At 43.8% G+C, this 18,289-nt stretch overlaps 1 protein-coding gene across 1 annotated transcript in view; it reads left to right on the top strand.

Annotated features, from left to right (window-relative positions):
• Positions 1-18,289, top strand: part of MYO5A (myosin VA) — a 102,590-nt gene that overhangs the window by 71,616 nt on the left and 12,685 nt on the right. The window contains exons 29-34 of the mRNA XM_070763053.1: positions 653-753; positions 7,510-7,708; positions 9,694-9,787; positions 13,132-13,278; positions 16,144-16,298; positions 17,756-17,845. Coding sequence (XP_070619154.1) covers positions 653-753; positions 7,510-7,708; positions 9,694-9,787; positions 13,132-13,278; positions 16,144-16,298; positions 17,756-17,845 — 786 coding nt within the window. The remainder of the gene's footprint in view (positions 1-652; positions 754-7,509; positions 7,709-9,693; positions 9,788-13,131; positions 13,279-16,143; positions 16,299-17,755; positions 17,846-18,289) is intronic.

Consider the following 18,289-nt stretch of genomic DNA (forward strand, 5'->3'; position numbering starts at 1 on the left):
CAAGTCTACATTAACGATAACTAAATGATGATGGTATCACACCGTTTATCTACTGCTGAGACAAGCCTGTACTTAAAAGCATGTACAGTGGTACCACTACTTACGAACTTAATTCGTTCTGTGGCCAATTTCTTAAGTAGAAAAGTTTGTAGGAAGAAGCAATTTTTCCCATAGGAATCAATGTAAAAGCAAATAATGCGTGCGATTGGGGAAACCACAGGGAGAGTGGAGGCCCTGTTTCCTCCCAGGAGATTCCTAGAGAGGCCCCACGGAGGCTTCTCCCCACCTTTCCGCCCTGTTTCCTCCCAGGAGATTCCTAGAGAGGCCCCACAGAGGCTTCTCCCCACCTTTTCCGACCGTTTTCTCCCAGGAGATTCCTAGAGAGGCCCCATGGAGGCTTCTCCATGCCTTTTATGGCCCTGTTTCCTCCCAGGAGATTCCTAGAGAGGCCCCACAGAGGCTTCTCCCTGCCTTTTCCGGTTACAGTTTCAGATGCTTGGGTTTGTAAGTGGAAAATGGTTCCTGAGAAGAGGCAAAAATTCTTGAACACCCGGTTCTTATCTAGAAATGTTCGTAAATAGAGGCATTTGTAGGTAGAGGTACCACTGTACTATTGAATCGTTCTCATTTGTTCTCCCTTGATTATTCCCAGAACACCATGACAGACTCTACAATTCTTCTGGAAGATGTTCAGAAGTTGAAGGACAAAGGAGAGATCGCTCAGGCTTATATTGGACTGAAGGAGACAAACAGGTACATGAACAAAAACCTGGAATTGTTGTCCCCCTGAAAAGCCTTTTGTGGTTTTGATACACTGTTCTGAAATTTACTAAACCCTCATGTCAAAATACAGCTTAATTCTGTGCCCTGGTGTTCATTTTTAGATTTAGATTTCATTGGATTTGTATGCCGCCTCTCTCCGAGGACTTGGGGCGGCTCACAGCATGTACAGAAAAACAGGAAACAATAATAACAATCCAATTAATACATTAAAAAACAATCTTAAAATTCTAATTAAAAAACTTTCAGCATTGTTCTTATAAAAGGAGGAAAAAAACCCTTTTTAAAATACAAAATTGTTCCAGGAATGGAAGGATGCTGGTAGATAATGCAGATAATGGTAGATAATGGCACTTCCTCTTGCCAACTTGGGGTTGCAGTATCGGACCTTAGGCAGAAGGGCAGTGAAAATACTTTCTGATTGGCATCTGAGCCCAGAAACATTACATTGGCCTCTTGGCACAGTGAATAAATACAGTGAATAAATAAATAAATAAATACATCTCAGAAGATTCTTCCCTTCTTCAGTTATTTGTGCTGTGTAAAATCCTTCTTATTTGGATATGATGCAAATATGGCTTCTTTTTTGGGGGGTTTAATGAATCTGGATTAAAGCAGCCTTATCAGAACACATGCTATTATCTGGATTAATCTCAGGTTGTGTTTTACAGCAGTGTTATTTCTATGGTAACATAGAAACATAGAAGACTGACGGCAGAAAAAAGACCTCGTGGTCCATCTAGTCTGCCCTTATACTATTTCCTGTATTTTATCTTACAATGGATATATGTTTATCCCAGGCATGTTTAAATTCAGTTACTGTGGATTTACCAACCACGTCTGCTGGAAGTTTGTTCCAAGTATCTACTACTCTTTCAGTGAAATAATATTTTCTCACGTTGCTTTTGATCTTTCCCCCAACTAACTTCAGATTGTGTCCCCTTGTTCTTGTGTTCACTTTCCTATTAAAAACACTTCCCTCCTGAACCTTATTTAACCCTTTAACATATTTAAATGTTTCGATCATGTCTCCCCTTTTCCTTCTGTCCTCCAGACTATTCAGATTGAGGTCATTGAGTCTTTCCTGATACGTTTTATGCTTAAGACCTTCCACCATTCTTGTAGCCCGTCTTTGGACCCGTTCAAGAATGGTGGAAGGTCTTAAGCATAAAACGTATCAGGAAAGACTTCATGAACTCAATCTGTAGAGTCTGTATAGTGTGGAGGACAGAAGGAAAAGGGGGGACATGATTGAAACATTTAAATGTAAGAAAAATAATATAAACGTCTCTATTTACATTGGAGCAAATCCCAGTAACATCAGTAGATTTAGATAGGATTACACAAATACCGGTTGGGAAGATTGCATTCTTGTTTAAATTTAGGTTAGAGGATCTTGGGATTTGATTCTCCATAAACTTGTACGAGATCGGTTGAGTAAACAGCGTGGAATTAATATTTACTGAGATCCAAAAAAAAAAAAAAAAAAAGATACAGTGATCCCCCGATTATTGCGAGGGTTCCGTTCCAGGACCCCTAGCAATGATTGGGTTTTCGCGAAGTAGCGCTGCGGAAGTAAAAACACCATCTGGGCATGCGCAGATGGTGTTTTTACTTCCGCAGCGCTAGCGAGGAGCCGAAGATTGGGGTTCCTGGGAAGGAGACTCAGCTGGGAAGCGGCGCGGCTGTTTTAAAACGTCGCCGCCGGCATGGGGGGCTTGCCAGCACCCCCCCGGACCCCCAACCCGGGTTTGGGGGGCTGCTAGGAAGCCCCCCCATGCCGGCGGCGACGTTTTAAAACAGCTGCGCGGCTTCCCAATGAGTCCCGAAGACAAACGCGGAAGTTCGCCTTTGACGTTTGTCTTCGGGACTCAGTTGCGAAGCGGCGCGGGTGGCCGGGCGAAGGGCGGGGTTTGTCTTCGGGACTCAGTTGCGAAGTGGCGCGGGTGGCCGGGCGAAGGGCGGGCGAGCGGCGAAGGGCGAGCGGGTGCTGGGGGGGGCTTCTCGCCCTCCCGCCAGCAAGAGGGGGAGCGAACGGCGTGGGCGGGCGAAGGGCGGGCGAGCGGCAGCGAGGAGTTTGCGTGGGCGGTGGGGAAACTCCTCGCTGATGCTTGCCCTCCCGCCAGCAAGAGGGGGAAGACCCAGGGAAGCCGCCCAGCAGCTGATCTGCCCGGCGCCATCTACGCATGCGTGGCCATAAAAAAAGGGCGCGCATGCGCAGATGGTGTTTTGACTTCCGGGTTTAAAAATCGCGATTTAGCCCGTTCGCAATGATCGGGGTCGCGATACCCGGGGGATCACTGTACTTCTTTTTGTCCCCTAATTACACTCTTCAGCTTGCATTTATGCTTTTATTTAGCATATCTCATCATTTCCATCACGTGTCCCTTTTGTTTTTGTTTTTATTTCTGCATTTAAAAAACCAAAACGTTTTGCTTCGAAGTTCGTCTCCGCAAGATTGTCATTTGCTGAACGAGGATGGCGAGCTGTGGCTGGTATACGAAGGGCTAAAACAAACCAACAGGTTACAAGATTTCTCAGGATGGGGGTGTTGCTGTGTTAATTTGCCTTCTTTCTTGCATTCTCCTGTCACTAACATGCTGTGGAGCGGCTGCTTGATCCAAATGTGTTGGTTAAAGGAAAAGAAAGAAGAAAATGCATTTATTTACACATTAACTAGATTTATAGGGATCCCTCGATTATCGCGAGGGTTCCGTTCCAAGACCCCTCGCGATAATCGATTTTTCGCGATGTAGGGTTGCGGAAGTAAAAACACCATCTGCGCATGCGCGCCCTTTTTCATGGCCGCGCATGCGCAGATGGTGGAGTTTGCGTGGGCGGCGGGGAAGACCCAGGGAAGGTTCCTTCGGCCGCCCAGCAGCTGATCTGCTCGGCAGCGCAGCAGCAGCGAGCAGACGAAGATCGGGGTTTCCCCGCCGCCCACGCAAAGGGGAAACCCCGATTCGGCTCCTCGCTGCTGCTGCGCTGCCGAGCAGATCAGCTGCTGGGCGGCCGAAGGAACCTTCCCTGGGTCTTCCTCGCTGATGCCCCCGCTCGCCCGCCGCCCGCCGCCCGCCAGCAAGACGGGGAGAGATAGAGAAAGAGAGAGAAGGAAAGAAAGAGATGAGAGAGGGAGGTAGAGAGTGTGAGAGAGGAAGAAGCAAGTTAGAGAAAGAGAGAGAGAAAGAAAGATGAGAAAGGAAGGAAGAGAGTGACGTCATCGGGTGGGAAAAATCGCAATATAGTGTTTCGCGAAGAACGAGATCGCGAAAATCGAGGGATCACTGTATATACTGCCCGGCGCAATATGGTTTTGGGCATCTAAGCCTCATATTAGAAAGATAGCGATAGCACAAATGTGGAAGAATGATCAAACCCCAACAGAAAATTTAATAATAGATTAAAATATATACATGTGTGGAAATGGACAAAATTACTAATTCAATTAAGGGAAATAAAATCAATGAATCAAAACGAACATGGTACAAATGGCACGAATGGATTCAAAAGAGAATATAGAAATAATATAATACGAAGTAACAGTACAACTGAAACAAACAACAGATACCTTGTAAATATCTTTATTTATCATTTAGGAAAAGTAATATATATTAGATAATAATTGTATAGTGTATTATATATACTACTGAATGTAATAGGTAAAAAATTACTGAAACACACAAAGATAACAAAGATGGTTTATGATCTGTAAAATGGAACAAATTGTGAGTTGAATGTTTGTGAAAATTTAATAAAGAAATTAAAAAATAAATAAATTATTAAACAAGAAAGACAGAAAGAAAGAAAGAAGTCCAGCATTAGGCTCGACATCTCTAGGTATCACCTGGCACGTTTTAAAATTTAAAAGCAGAGACAGAATTCATTTATATATGTTGGAAATTTCATCAGGAAAGGACAAGGGAGGATATGATGGAAAGAAGTCCATGACAGCCAGTAAATGCAAAATCTGTCCATGCTTTCTGCTAGATGGGAAGAAGACCAATTTTGTCATTCTGGAATTAACACATTTTTTTCTCCTGTGGAATTTTGTTTCTTTATTTGGAAAAAAAAAAGTTTTTTAGCTTGTTTCACTGGCTTCACTGCCTGGATGATCTCCATCAAAATATTTAATAGAGAACGGAGACCGAGGAACTACAGTAGCTGCTTCTACAATTTTTGGATATTAAGAGGGACTATTTCTCAGAGAGTCCCTACAATATTGGGTGTCAGTTAGAAAAGATGGCAAATCAAACTTTAATTATTGATCTCCCAAAAAAAATACAAGGTCCAAAACCAGAAAGATTAAATTCAAAACGCATAGTCCAGTGCCTATCCTAAGATTAGTAGGATAAAACATACAAATAATTAATCCTATTATTAGCCTGTCAGTTTAAGTCATTCCAAATAGCTATTCTGCAGATCATTTCCCCCAAAAAATCATATTCTGACCATTTTGAAAATGATCTCAACACAGTATGTGCACCCTGTTTTATAAATATTAGCCGCTGAACGCATCCACTTACTGGAGAATGGGTTAGGTAGTTTTTAAATATACAGTAGTACCTCTAGATACGAGCTGCTCCATATGCGAGTATTCCAAGTTACGAGCTGAGACGCGAGCAAAATTTCTGTTTGACACCCGAGCTCAAATTCGGGATACGAGCCGAGCGTCCACTAGGTGGCGCAAGAATTCCATTTTTCCCAGTTATCTCGGCGCGAAAAGCCAAATCTAAATGCATGCGTTCGAGATACGAATTGATCGCCATACGAGCTCGGCTCTGGCACGAATTAAACTCGTATGTCGAGGTATCACTGTATGTCTATATTCTCTAAAACTTCTCTGTTTTGTGCTATTTTTATAGTCGAGTGATGATGCTAGTTTCATTTTTAGCTCAGTCAAACAACACTGAAAATGCTTTCTTTTGCCAAGAATGCCAACTTAACCAGTCTCTTTCCCTTTTCTTGTACTGCTAACAAAACATGTCCATTTAACTGCATCTTTTTGTAAGTTTGCAAGAAGCTAACTTAGGGGGTGGTCTACACTGCAGGGAAAGCCGGGGTGTGTGTGAGAGATGGCTCTGCAGCTTCTTGTTTCTTGCCCCTGTGCTTTAGAATGGCTTAGGAGGTTCTAGAGCAAATGGCAAAGAAACGAAAGGTAAATTATCCACATTTACCTTCGTGTGCTTAGTCGACGCAGCTGATCTGCTTAGACATATTTAAACCCTGTGTCTGATTATAGATGGCCTAGTTGAGATACGCACCTGTTTGTAGAAAAGGCAGTGGTAGCATTGATAAATAATTGTTTATTTATTCTTTGTATCTATTTATTTTCCTCCCACAGTTGACGTATGGTGAATCAACCTTTGGTTCCCCTGCCCAAGGTTGTGCATTGAATTAGTATTAAGTTTCTCTGTAGGCTTTGGAATCTGCAATAATGTCCCTTTTAAAACCAAAGCCCTGAACATTTTTCAAAGCCTATAATTCTTACGGATCGTTTTTGCTTTAATTAGGGTTTCTGTTTCACTCTGAATCATCCCGAAGAATAGGAACTGCTTAATAGATAACGTGGACCAGGAGGTCATTTAAACCTGCCTGGGATAAACATATATCCATCCTTTAATAGAAAAGAGAACACTAATAAGGGGCACAAATCTGAGCTTAGTTGGGGTAAAGATCAGAAGCAACATGAGAATATATTATTTTGCTGAAAGAGCAGTAGATGCTTGGAACAAACTTCCAGCAGACGTGGTTGGTAAATCCACAGTAACTGATTTTAAACATGCCTGGGATAAATTTATATCCATCCTAAGATAAAATACAGGAAATAGTATAAGGGCAGACTAGACGGACCATGAGGTCTTTTTCTGCTGTCAATTTTTATATGTTTCTAATATCCTGACTCTGTAAACCAGCGGTCCCCAAACTACGGCCCGTGGGCCGCATGCGGCCCGCTGAGGCCATTTATCCGGCCCGCGGGTGAGTGACAGGAGCACAGGTACATACTTTTATTTTAATTAAATTCTCTCCTTAATGTTCCTTCAAAAGTACAACACCAATTATATTTCTAACTTATTAATCATTATGCCAAAGTACTTCCTTCTTTCTTTATACATTTTTCTATAAACCAAGAAAACCTTGTATAGCCAATCAGATGTTAATAAAATAAAATTAAAAACAAAACATAAACATATATGAATTTCAGATTTCTTCCCCCCCCCCTCTAAATAGTATGTTCCCATTTTGTTTTTTATTTTAAAATAAGGTATGTGCAGTGTGCATAGGGATTTGTTCACAGTTTTTTTATATAGTCCGGCCCTACAACAGTTCGAGGGACAATGAACTGGCCCCCTGTGTAAAAAGTTTGGGGACCCCTGCTGTAAACTATAAAACACAGCGAAGCAGTATATAAGTGCTATTCTTGGAAGAGAAGTGAAACCTCTTCAAAACAAAGTCCAGTTGCCTTTAAAAAAAAAGCAAGCACCTTTGGGACAACCATGTTCTGGCTGACTCAGAACCTCCATAGTCAAGTCAAGCCTCAAAGACACTCAAAAAAAGGGTTTAAAGAACATTCTTCTGGTTTTCTTTCTTTCTCTGATCGGCCGGTCGCTTTCTCCTACTGGCAGCCATTGAAAAACTGCCCAATCTGTGATGGGAAAGTCTTTCTTTTTTCTGTTTTGGCTTCTTCCTCCTGACCTTCCCTCTTGGCCTCCCTCCATTGGTTTCTTGCAGGCTTCTGGAATCTCAGCTGCAGGCTCAGAAGAGAAGCCACGAGAATGACCAGGAGGCCCTTCGTGGAGAGATCCAGAGTCTGAAGGAGGAGAATAACCGCCAGCAACAGTTGCTGGCCCAGAACCTCCAGCTGCCGCCAGAAGCCCGGATAGAAGCCAGTCTGCAGCACGAAATCACCCGCCTGACCAATGAAAACCTGGTAAGGACTTTGCGTAACTCGGTAGTTCTTGCTTGCTTGCTTCCTTCCTTCCATTGTTCCCTCCCTCATTCCCTCCCTTTCTTCCTCCTTCTTTCCTTCCTATTCTCCCTCCTTGCTTCCCTTTCTTTCTTTCTTTCTTTCTTTCTTTCTTTCTTTCCTTTCTTCCCTTCCCTTCCCTTCCTTTCTTCTCTCCTTCCTCCTTCCTTCCTTCCCTCCCTCCTTCTTATCTCCCTCCCTCCTTGCTTCCTTCTTTCCTTCCTTCCTTCCTTCCTTTTAAAAAGCACCAAATTAGGTGTGTGTCCTGTTTGTTGCAACATGTACACGAATCCCATCGAAGCAACTGCAACAGCTTTTAATGCAACACCTTGGAGGGGACCTTGGAGTAGTTTCCCCCAAGCTATGACCTTCTAGAAGTCTTGGGAGACTGCAGCATGCAGAATTCCCAGAAAGCAGGGCTGGTTGTTGGGAGGATCAAAGGAGACGTGAAGAAATGGGCATAAGAGGGCATCCTTTTTAAATTCTTTCTTACGGGTTCTGTGTTTCCACTGTTAACTTCCAGTGGAACATCACTAGCCTTACGATTTTTTAAAAAATGGAAAGGACCAGATACTTTTTGTCTCAGCAAATCTATATCAGAATAGGAGCAGGCCTGAAGTCTGCCAAATGTCCCTTAAAGGTTTAATGATGACTACAGGTGCTCCATTTCCGTAGCCCCGTGGGAGAGAATCTGCCAGAAACCAGGACACTGGATCTGTTACGTCTTGTGAACGAGGTCACATAAATCCATGCACGCATTTCAGCCTCTCTCTTAGAAAGCAATGTTTTTATATAACGTCTAGGCCAGTGTTTCCCAACCAGTGACATGGTCAGGTGTGCCGCAAAGAAGGGAACTCAGCTTCTGGTCTCGCAACTTTTTGCTGAGAGTGGGGAGAGCAAAAAGTTGTGAGACCGGAAGCTGAGCTTCCTTCTTCGCTCCTTCCAAGTTTTCCGGCAGCTGCAGCGCCCCGCCTGGCTGGAGCTTCCCTGGCGGCGGCAGCAGGTGAGCTTTAGGGCCTGGTGGGAGGGCGGCGGCAGCGACACCGGGCAGTAGCCGCGGGGCAGCGGCAGGGTGGTTGGCTGGGAGCCAGAGCTCCAGGACAGAGGCACGGACAGCGGCGGCTGAACGTGTTGTTAGACACCGTACATGCTGGCATTGCGTGGCTGGCACTTGCCCGCTGGCTGGGCAGGGATGGAGGCTCCAGCCCCGCGCCCATGCCTAGCGCAACGCCAGCATGTATGGTGTCTAGCAAAACGTCCAGCCGCTGCCGTCAGTGCCTCCGTTCCAGAGCTCCGCCTCACAGCTGACCTCCCTGCCGCTGCCCCACAGGAGAGAGAAAGAGAGAGAAAGCAAAATAGAGAGAGAGAAAGAAAGAGAGATAGCAAGAAAGAGAGAGAGAGAAAGGGAGAGGGAGAGAGAAGGTGGGGAGAGAGAAAGAGGGAAAGCAAAAAAGAGAAAGAGAGGGAGAGAGAAAGAGAGAGAAAGAAAGCAATAGAGAGAGAGAAAGAGAGTGAGAGAAGCAAGAGAGAGAGAGAGAGAGAGACAGCGAGAGAGAGAGAAAGAGAGAAAGCAAGAGAGAAAGAGAAAAAGAGAGATAGAGAAAGCAGGAAAGAGAGAAAGAGAAATGGTTCAAGAGTATACACACACAAGGGGGGGAGGAGACAGGGATGGGAAAAGAGAGGAGAGTGTCTTAGAGTGTTATTTTGTGTCATTTTGGTTGGTAGTGTGCCCCAGGATTTTGTAAATATAAAAAATGTTCCGCGGCTCAAAAAAGGTTGAAAATCACTGGTCTAGGCCACGCGCAGGCTTGCCAATTATTAGCCAGACGGTGGCATTTGGTGGTTTTTCTCTTACGACACTAATAACACTGGTTTCTGTTTTGTCTGTTGCTTTTCTGGTCCTTTTTAACCTCTCACCTGTTTTGTCCTCAATTTTTTTTGGGGGGTAGGATTTAATGGAACAGATGGAGAAGCAAGACAAGACGGTTCGGAAGCTGAAAAAGCAGTTGAAAGTTTTCGCCAAAAAAATTGATGAGCTTGAAGGTAAAGTATTTGGCTGCGGTCAAAATGGTTTCCGCTTCTAAATATTAAATACAGGCATACTTTAAAAAAAAAAGAAAAAAGACCTGTTTGAGACAAGGATTTCTGACATTGCTCACAAAAAAATACAGCGGTGTTCTGCAATAACAATTAAGATCGGGTACATCGAAGGAGCTGCACAAATTGTCCTAGGAGCTGTGTGCAAGCTGATTAAGTGAAGGTAAAATTCAACATATTGGTGGCAGCATTTTTTCCCTTTTTTGCTAAAAGCAGATGTTCCTTGATCACAATGCCCGTTCTCTTGAATTCCATTTATTAGAGCAGTGTTTCCCAACCTTGGCAACTTGAAGATATCTGGACTTCAACTCCCAGAATTCCCCAGCCAGCATTCGCTGGCTGGGGAATTCTGGGAGTTGAAGTCCAAATATCTCCAAGTTGCCAAGGTTGGGAAACACTGTATTAGAGGTTACAAAAATAATATATTGAGTTTTGAATCCTTCCCTTGCAGCAGCTACATAAGGTAGAATTTATTTCCGATAAAAGAGGACATTTGTAGCTCAGGGCTTAAACTGTAGGATCTTCGCTGCTCTCCGATCTTGGCTGTTTTCTTCACCCAACTTGGTAACATCCTCAATGCTAGAAGGGAATGGGGAGCAAACCATCTTGCGGTGAGATGGGCAGCCAACAAACTTGCTAAATAAAATAAATAAATAAAAGTGAATAAAATAAATACTGATGCAAGAGGAAAAGGTGCTTTCCCAACTAATGAATACTGATAGAAGACCAGGTGCCATATTTTGCCACCTAAGGCCATCTACATAAGAACACAAGAAGAGTCGTGTTGAATCGGGCCAAAGCCCATCGAGTCCAGCATTCTGTGTCACACAGTGGTCCACCAATTGTCCATAGGGATCTTGAGTAGAAAGAGAAGGCAAAAACCTCCCTTTCCCTTGACCCCCAACAAATGGGACCCACGGGAACCCTGCCTCAAGCAACATGGACATCTGTTTCAATAACCACCAATACACTTGGCATCCATGAATCTGTCTCATCCTGCCTTGAAGCTGTCAAGGCTGACAGCTGTCACGACCTCTTCTGGAAGGGAATTCCATAAACCAAGGACCCTCTGGGTGAAGAAATATTCCCATTTATTTGTTCTCACTTTCTTACCTCTGAGCTTTAGGGAGTGTCCCCTCGTCCTAGTATTGTGTGATAGAGAAAAGAATTTTTCTCTATCCACCTTTTCTATCCCATGCATGATTTTATACACTTCGATCAAGACACATCTTAAACGCCGTCTTTCAAGGCTGAAGAGACCAAGGCGTTGCAATCTCATTAAACTGTTCCCAAGGTCTACTCCTGGTTTCCTTCATAACCCAGTCTGTGTTCTTTGAAGATTGCATTAAAGGAGTTAATGCCGAGATCAAATCATAGCTGTTAAACTAAGCTGAGTGTCAGAAACGTTAGGAAAAGGCAGGAGGCAGTTGCATAAAATAACTCAATCTGTATAGTCTGGAGGACAGAAGGAAAAGGGCAGACATGATCGAAACATTTAAATATGTTAAAGGGTTAAATAAGGTCCAGGAGGGAAGTGTTTTTAATAGGAAAGTGAACACAAGAACAAGGGGACACAAGTTAGTTGGGGAAAAGATCAAAAGCAACGTGAGAAAATACTATTTTACTGAAAGAGTAGTAGATCCTTGGAACAAACTTCCAGCAGACGTGGTTAATAAATCCATAGTAACTGAATTTAAACATGCCTGGGATAAACATATATCCATTGTAAGATAAAATACAGGAAATAGTATAAGGGCAGACTAGATGGACCAGGAGGTCTTTTTCTGCCATCAGTCTTCTATGTTTCTATGTTTCTATCAGAAGCAACGCGAGGAAATATTATTTTACTGAAAGAGTAGTAGATCCTTGGAACAAACTTCCAGCAGACGTGGTTAATAAATCCACAGTAACTGAATTTAAACATGCCTGGGATAAACATATATCCATCCTAAGATAAAATACAGGAAATAGTATAAGGGCAGACTAGATGGACCATGAGGTCTTTTTCTGCCGTCAGTCTTCTATGTTTCTATAGCTGCTTATTTAGGACTATGGTTTAAAAAGTAAGAACGAAACTAAGGCTGACAACTTCCTTATTTACGGGAAAAGCTGCCATAGAGGAGAGACCGATAAACTATCCTAGTCTCCCGCATGCTGGCTGATTTAAGTCCAACAAATCAGGCAGCAGCCAAAGCAGTTAAGCCAGGATTCAACAATTGCCTTTCTTTTGCAAACGCTAAACACAGTCTGCTGGGTTGGCTCTGCCAGTGAGTTCCTGAATTCAACAAGGTATGTGGGCAGACCAGGAAAACGTCACAGCTATGTAGAAACTCCGGATTCTAGAAGCTTTCTGTTATTGATCTGCTGCTGGTTAACTTTAGCGGTTTTTCCAGTTGCTTGTGTGTTATATTTATTGTCCTAGACTGACACGAAGCCAGGTTACGTTTCTAGCTGATCAGCATTCCAGAGCATATTTCTCATTTTAATTGGCCTGGAGAGGCATTCCTTTAGCGCTTTACAAACATGATTATTTCCTATAGATTCTATAGATCCATAGCCTGCCCTTCCTTCCTTCCTTCCTTTCCTTCCTGTCTTCTTTTCTTCCTCCCTCCCTCCTTCCTCCTTCTCTTTCTTCCTGTTTTCCTTTCTTCCTTCCTTTCTTCCTCCCTTCCTCCTTCCTTCCTTCTCTTCCTTCCCTCTCTTTCTCCCTCTCTCCCTTCCTGTCTTCTTTTCTTCCTTCCTCCCTCCCTCCCTCCTTCCTTCTTATCTTCCTTCCTTCCTCCTCTTCCTTCCTTCCTTCTTGTCTTCTTCCTTCCTTCCTTCTCTTCCTCCCTCCCACTCTCCCTCCCTCCTTCCTTCCTTCTTATCTTCCTTCCTTCCTTCCTCCTCTTCCTTTCTTCCTTCTTGTCTTCTTCCTTCCTTCCTTCCTTTCTTCCTTCTTGTCTTCTTCCTTCCTTCTCTTCCTCCCTCCCACTCTCCCTCCCTCCCTCCCTTTTTCCTGTCTTCCTGGATGTCCAACTTTGGCCACTTTAAAATCTGCGGACTTCAGCGCCCAGAATGGCTGGCTGGGGAATTCTGGGAATTTGAAGTCTTAAAAAAAAAATTCAAAATTGGACGCACCTGTTGTACAGCTTTATGGGTGGTTTATAAACAACCTGTACTTTCTCAGCAGCAAGCAAACCTAAGCAAGTAATTCGTAAACTCTTTTGGAAGAAAACCCCAGAGTTCATTGCCATCTTTCTAGATCCAATCTAGCTTTTGTTTACCTCCTCTTCTTTTCCTTGATTTAGTGGGCCAGATGGAGAACATTTCCCCTGGACAAATCATTGACGAGCCCATACATCCCGTGAATATTCCCAGGAAAGAAAAAGACTTCCAAGGAATGCTAGAATACAAGAAAGAGGATGAACCCAAACTCGTTAAGAATCTCATTTTAGGTGAGAGGCCTTTCTGCTCGTAAAATGGGCCGTGGGGTGGTTTTGCAAACAAACGTCGCTTTTTTCCATCATGTACAATTTAATTGTTAGTCTACTGCACAGAAGGTTCCCTTTTCGCCTTCAATAGCTTTATGCTCTTCTGTTCTATAATAAGCCCAGGTATTTTTTTTAAAAAAACACGTTAATTGCATAAAGTACAGGTTGTTAATTCTCCGGGACCGCCTTCTGCCCCACGAATCCCAGCGACCGGTTAGGTCCCACAGAGTGGGCCTTCTCCGGGTCCCGTCGACTAAGCAATGTCGTTTGGCAGGACCCAGGAGAAGAGCCTTCTCTGTGGCGGCCCCGACCCTCTGGAAGCAGCTCCCCCCAGATATCAGAGTTGCCCCCACCCTCCTTGCCTTTTGCAAGCTCCTTAAAACCCACCTCTGTCGTCAGGACTAGGGGGAATTGAAATTTTTTCCTTCCCCCTAGGCTTATAGAATTTATACATGGTAAGCTTGTATGTATGAGTGGTTCTTTAAATTGGGGGTTTTAAGATTATTTTTAATATTATATTTGTTTACATTGTCTTTTTATATTGTTGTTAGCCGCCCCGAGTCTTCGGAGAGGGGCGGCATACAAATCTAATAAATACAAATAAAGGAAAAGGATCTTGGAATGGAATAAATAACATCCGTTTAAAAAAAATCAGAGAAGTATTATTACTTGAAAATACTTTTATTTTAAAAATTATTTTGCCTTTGAGTCAATCTTGATTCCTTGATACTGCTTGGATAATTTCTAGGCAGCTATTTCAGAAGTGGGTTGCCATTGCGTCCCTCCTAGGGCTAAGGGCCACTGGCCGTAATGCCGCAGTTGGCTTCTCGCCCGTGGCAGGACCAGAACTCATATCCTCCTACCCTGTTTCCCCGAAAGTAAGTCACCCCCGAAAGTAAGACATAGGAGAGGTTTTGTAGAATTGCCTAATATAAGGCATTCCCCAAAAGTAAGATGTAGGAGACGTATACCGTAGTTTTAAATACATTAGGGGGCAGTTTTCCCTCTAATATCCTATTCCAAATAACCCTAGGCATAGGAATCTATATAATCTGTCGTTTGGCGGGACCCAGGGGAAGAGCCTTCTCTGTGGCAGCCCCGACTCTTTGGAACCAACTCCCCCCAGATATCAGAGTTGCCCCCACCCTCCTAGCCTTTCGTAAGCTCCTTAAAACCCACCTCTGTCGTCAGGCATGGGGGAATTGACATTTTCCCTCCCCCTAGGCTTATAAAATTTATGTATGGTATGCTAGTATGTATGATTGGTTTCTAAATTGGGGTTTTATAAATTAATTAAATATTAGATTTGTTACATTGTATCATTATTGCTGTGAGCCGCCCCGAGTCTGCGGAGAGGGGCGGCATACAAATCTGATAAATAAATAAATAAATAAATAAATAAATAATCTGTCAGAATAATTTTACTGTGTATATTTTATAATTTAATAATTATAAGCTAAACTAGTAATTGGTGGCATTGATAGTGCTGGATATATATTGCTTTTATTTATTAAATTTTGGATTGATAGACATAAGAGTTCCAATTTACCTTATCTAAAGCTTATTATAAATTAATTGTTTAGTGGAAGACTTAATTTTTTTTCATTGAAAAAAAATAAGACATCCCCCGAAAATAAGACGTAGCGCATCTTTGGGAGGAAAAATTAATATAAGACGCTGTCTTATTTTTGGGGCAACAGGGTAGTTGCCTTGAACCCAGTAGTGGGCAGCAGCCGGTGTGGTCAGGTACTCCGTCCCGGTAGTAAATTCCAGGATGCGCACACAGCTGCGCATTCACGACATATGCATGCATGCCCCGCGCGAGATTTGTCTTCTGTGCATGCGCAGAAAGTGAAATTTTGTGTGTGGATGCTCGTGCGAGCATGATTTCCACCTATTTTTGCTTCTGCGCATGCGCGAGAGCCAAAATGTCGGCAAAAGTTGCCGAAATCTCGCTCATGTCCTCATATGAGATTTTGTATGCTCAGAAGCAATCTCATGACAGCCTTGGAGGGCGCAACAGTAGCGCCAAAGACGAGCGGCCCTTCACTGCTTAAACCATGTCTGGGTCTTTGCCGTTTTATTAGGGCATTTTAAATACACTGATGCAACAACCAAGGGGCCCAGTGGCTCAGAGCTTCAAGTGATGAGCTCCAGTTCCTTCCTCCAGCTCTTCCCTGCCTGGCAGTTTGAAAGCCTGCAAATGCGAGTAGATAAATAGGTACCACCACGTTGGGAAGGTAAGTGTTTCCGTGAGCCTTTGGCTGGCCAGAGCAGTGGTTCCCAACCATGGCAACTTGAAAATACAGTAGTACCTCTACATACGAGCTGCTCCACATGCAAGTATTCCAAGTTACGAGCCGAGACGCGAGCAAAATTTCTGTTCGACACCCGAGCTCAAATTCAGGATACGAGCCGAGCTTCCACTAGGTGGCGCAAGAATTCCATGCTTCCAGTTATCTCGGCGCAAAAAGCAAAGTCTAGAGGCATTCGTTCAAGATGCGAGTTGATCGACATACGAGCTCGGGTCTGGAACGAATTAGACTCGTATGTCGAGGTACCACTGTATTTGGACTTCAACTCCCAGAATTCCCCAGCCAGCGAATGCTGGCTGGGGAATTCTGGGAGTTGAAGTCCAGATATCTCCAAGTTGCCAAGGTTGGGAAACACTGGGCCAGAGGACCATAGAGATGTCTTTAGGCAACATTTCCGGCTCATTGGCCAAGAAACAAATGAGCACTGCCCTCTAGAGGCAGACACAAGTAGGACAGGGGAAACCTTTACTTTTTAAATGCAGGGATTTATATAAATTCTGTGTTTCTCCCTCAGACCTGAAGCCTCGTGGAGTGGCCGTCAATCTCATCCCAGGACTGCCAGCGTACATTTTGTTCATGTGTGTCCGTCACGCCGATTATCTTAACGACGATCAAAAAGTGAGGTCCTTGCTGACTTCTACGATTAACGGCATCAAAAAAATTTTGAAGGTCAGTTTACGGTTGCAATTGAAATGTAAATATCTTTTAATTTAAATATAAACATTAAAACAAAACAAAAAGATAAATACACAAAAACATACATAACTATAACATACAAACTAATATTAACACATCTGCAAAACAAACAAAAAGGAAACAGAAATAGAAAAAGGATATTTAAATTAAAACATATCAGTCCATTAAACACATTATCTCTAAAAAAAAAAAAAGAACTTTCTTAAATTTGTTCCGGTTATTAATTTTATATACACATTTGTTCTGCTTTTCACCGCCTTATTTCAATCAACATTACAATATTTCAATCAATTCAAATCATCTATTTCAATATATACCTTCAACATATACCTTATTATTTTAGTAATACAGTAATACCTCGTCTAACGAACCTAATTGGTTCCCGGGGGAGGTTCGTAAGACGAAAAGTTCGTAAGACAAAACATTGTTTCCCATAGGAAACAATGTAACATCAATTAATCCGTGCAACGAAAGAAAAAAAAACCCGCAAAAAAACACCGCCGCCCGGTTGTCACCTTTTAAAACAGCCGGGGGGCTTCTCGGCGTCCTCCTGAACCTGAACGCCAAACCCGAACTTCCGGGTTTGGCGTTCGGGAGGACGCTGAGAAGCCCCCCCGGCTGTTTTAAAAGGTGACAGCCGGGCAGCGGGGCTTCTCGGCAGCCTCCCGAACCCGAACTTTTGCCGAACTTCCGGGTTCGGCGTTCGGGAGGCCGCCGAGAAGCCCCGCCGCCCAGCTGTCACCTTTTAAAACAGCTGGGGGGCTTCTCGGCGTCTTCCTGAACCTGAACGCCAAACCCGAACTTCCGGGTTTGGCGTTCGGGAGGACGCTGAGAAGCCCCCCGGCTGTTTTAAAAGGTGACAGCCGGGCAGCGGGGCTTCTCGGCAGCCTCCCAAACCCGAACTTTTGCCGAACTTCCTGGTTCAGCGTTCGGGAGGCCGCCGAGAAGCCCCGCCGCCCGGCTGTCGCCTTTTAAAACAGCCGGGGGGCTTCTCGGCAGCCTTCCGAACGCCGAACCCGGAAGTTTGGGTTTGGCGTTCAAGTTCAGGAGGACGCTGAGAAGCCCCCCGGCTGTTTCAAAAAGCAACAGCCGGGCGGCGGGGCTTCTCAGCGGCGGGGGGTTCGTAAGAAGGAAAAAGTTCGTAAGAAGAGGCAAAAAATTTCTGAACCCCAGGTTCGTATCTCGGGTTGTTCGTAAGACAAGGGGTTCGTATCATGAGGTACCACTGTATTGTTTTTCTTACTTTTATAACTGATGGATGATTAGTCTGGAGTTTATTTAAAATACAGCTGATGCACTCTGTATCATGCGTATATTCTGTTATGAAAACGTGACAGGTATCTAAAGCAGGGATCTCCTTAGTTCTAAGCTGCTTCTCTCCTTGGTTAGTGTCCATCCTTTTCATTATTATTTTGTATTTTTGCTTTTAGAAAAGAGGTGACGACTTTGAAGCTGTCTCCTTCTGGCTGTCTAACACATGCCGATTTTTGCACTGTTTGAAGCAGTACAGCGGTGAAGAAGTAAGTTCTCCATTTTGAGTTATTTCTGTTGGTGAAAGCGCTTCGAAGATTTGAAATGAGAGTGACCCTCCTTATTTATTTATTATTTATTTATTGGATTTGTATGCCTCCCCTCTCCGCAGACTTGGGGCGGCTAACAACAATGATAAAAACAGCATGTAACAATCCAATTAATAAAACAACTAAAAACCCTTATTATAAAACCAAACATACACACAAACATTCCATGCATAACTTATAATGGCCTAGGGGGAAGGAGTATCTTAACTCCCCCATGCCTGGCGGCATAAGTGAGTCTTGAGTAGTTTACGAAAGACAGGGAGGATGGGGGCAGTTCTAATCTCCGGGGGGAGTTGGTTCCAGAGGGCCAGGGCCGCCACAGAGAAGGCTCTTCCCCTGGGGCCCGCCAAACGACATTGTTTAGTCGCTGGTACTCGAAGAAGG

Source organism: Erythrolamprus reginae, chromosome 10 (assembly GCF_031021105.1).
Source record: "Erythrolamprus reginae isolate rEryReg1 chromosome 10, rEryReg1.hap1, whole genome shotgun sequence".
Classification (NCBI taxonomy): Eukaryota; Metazoa; Chordata; class Lepidosauria; order Squamata; family Dipsadidae; genus Erythrolamprus; species Erythrolamprus reginae.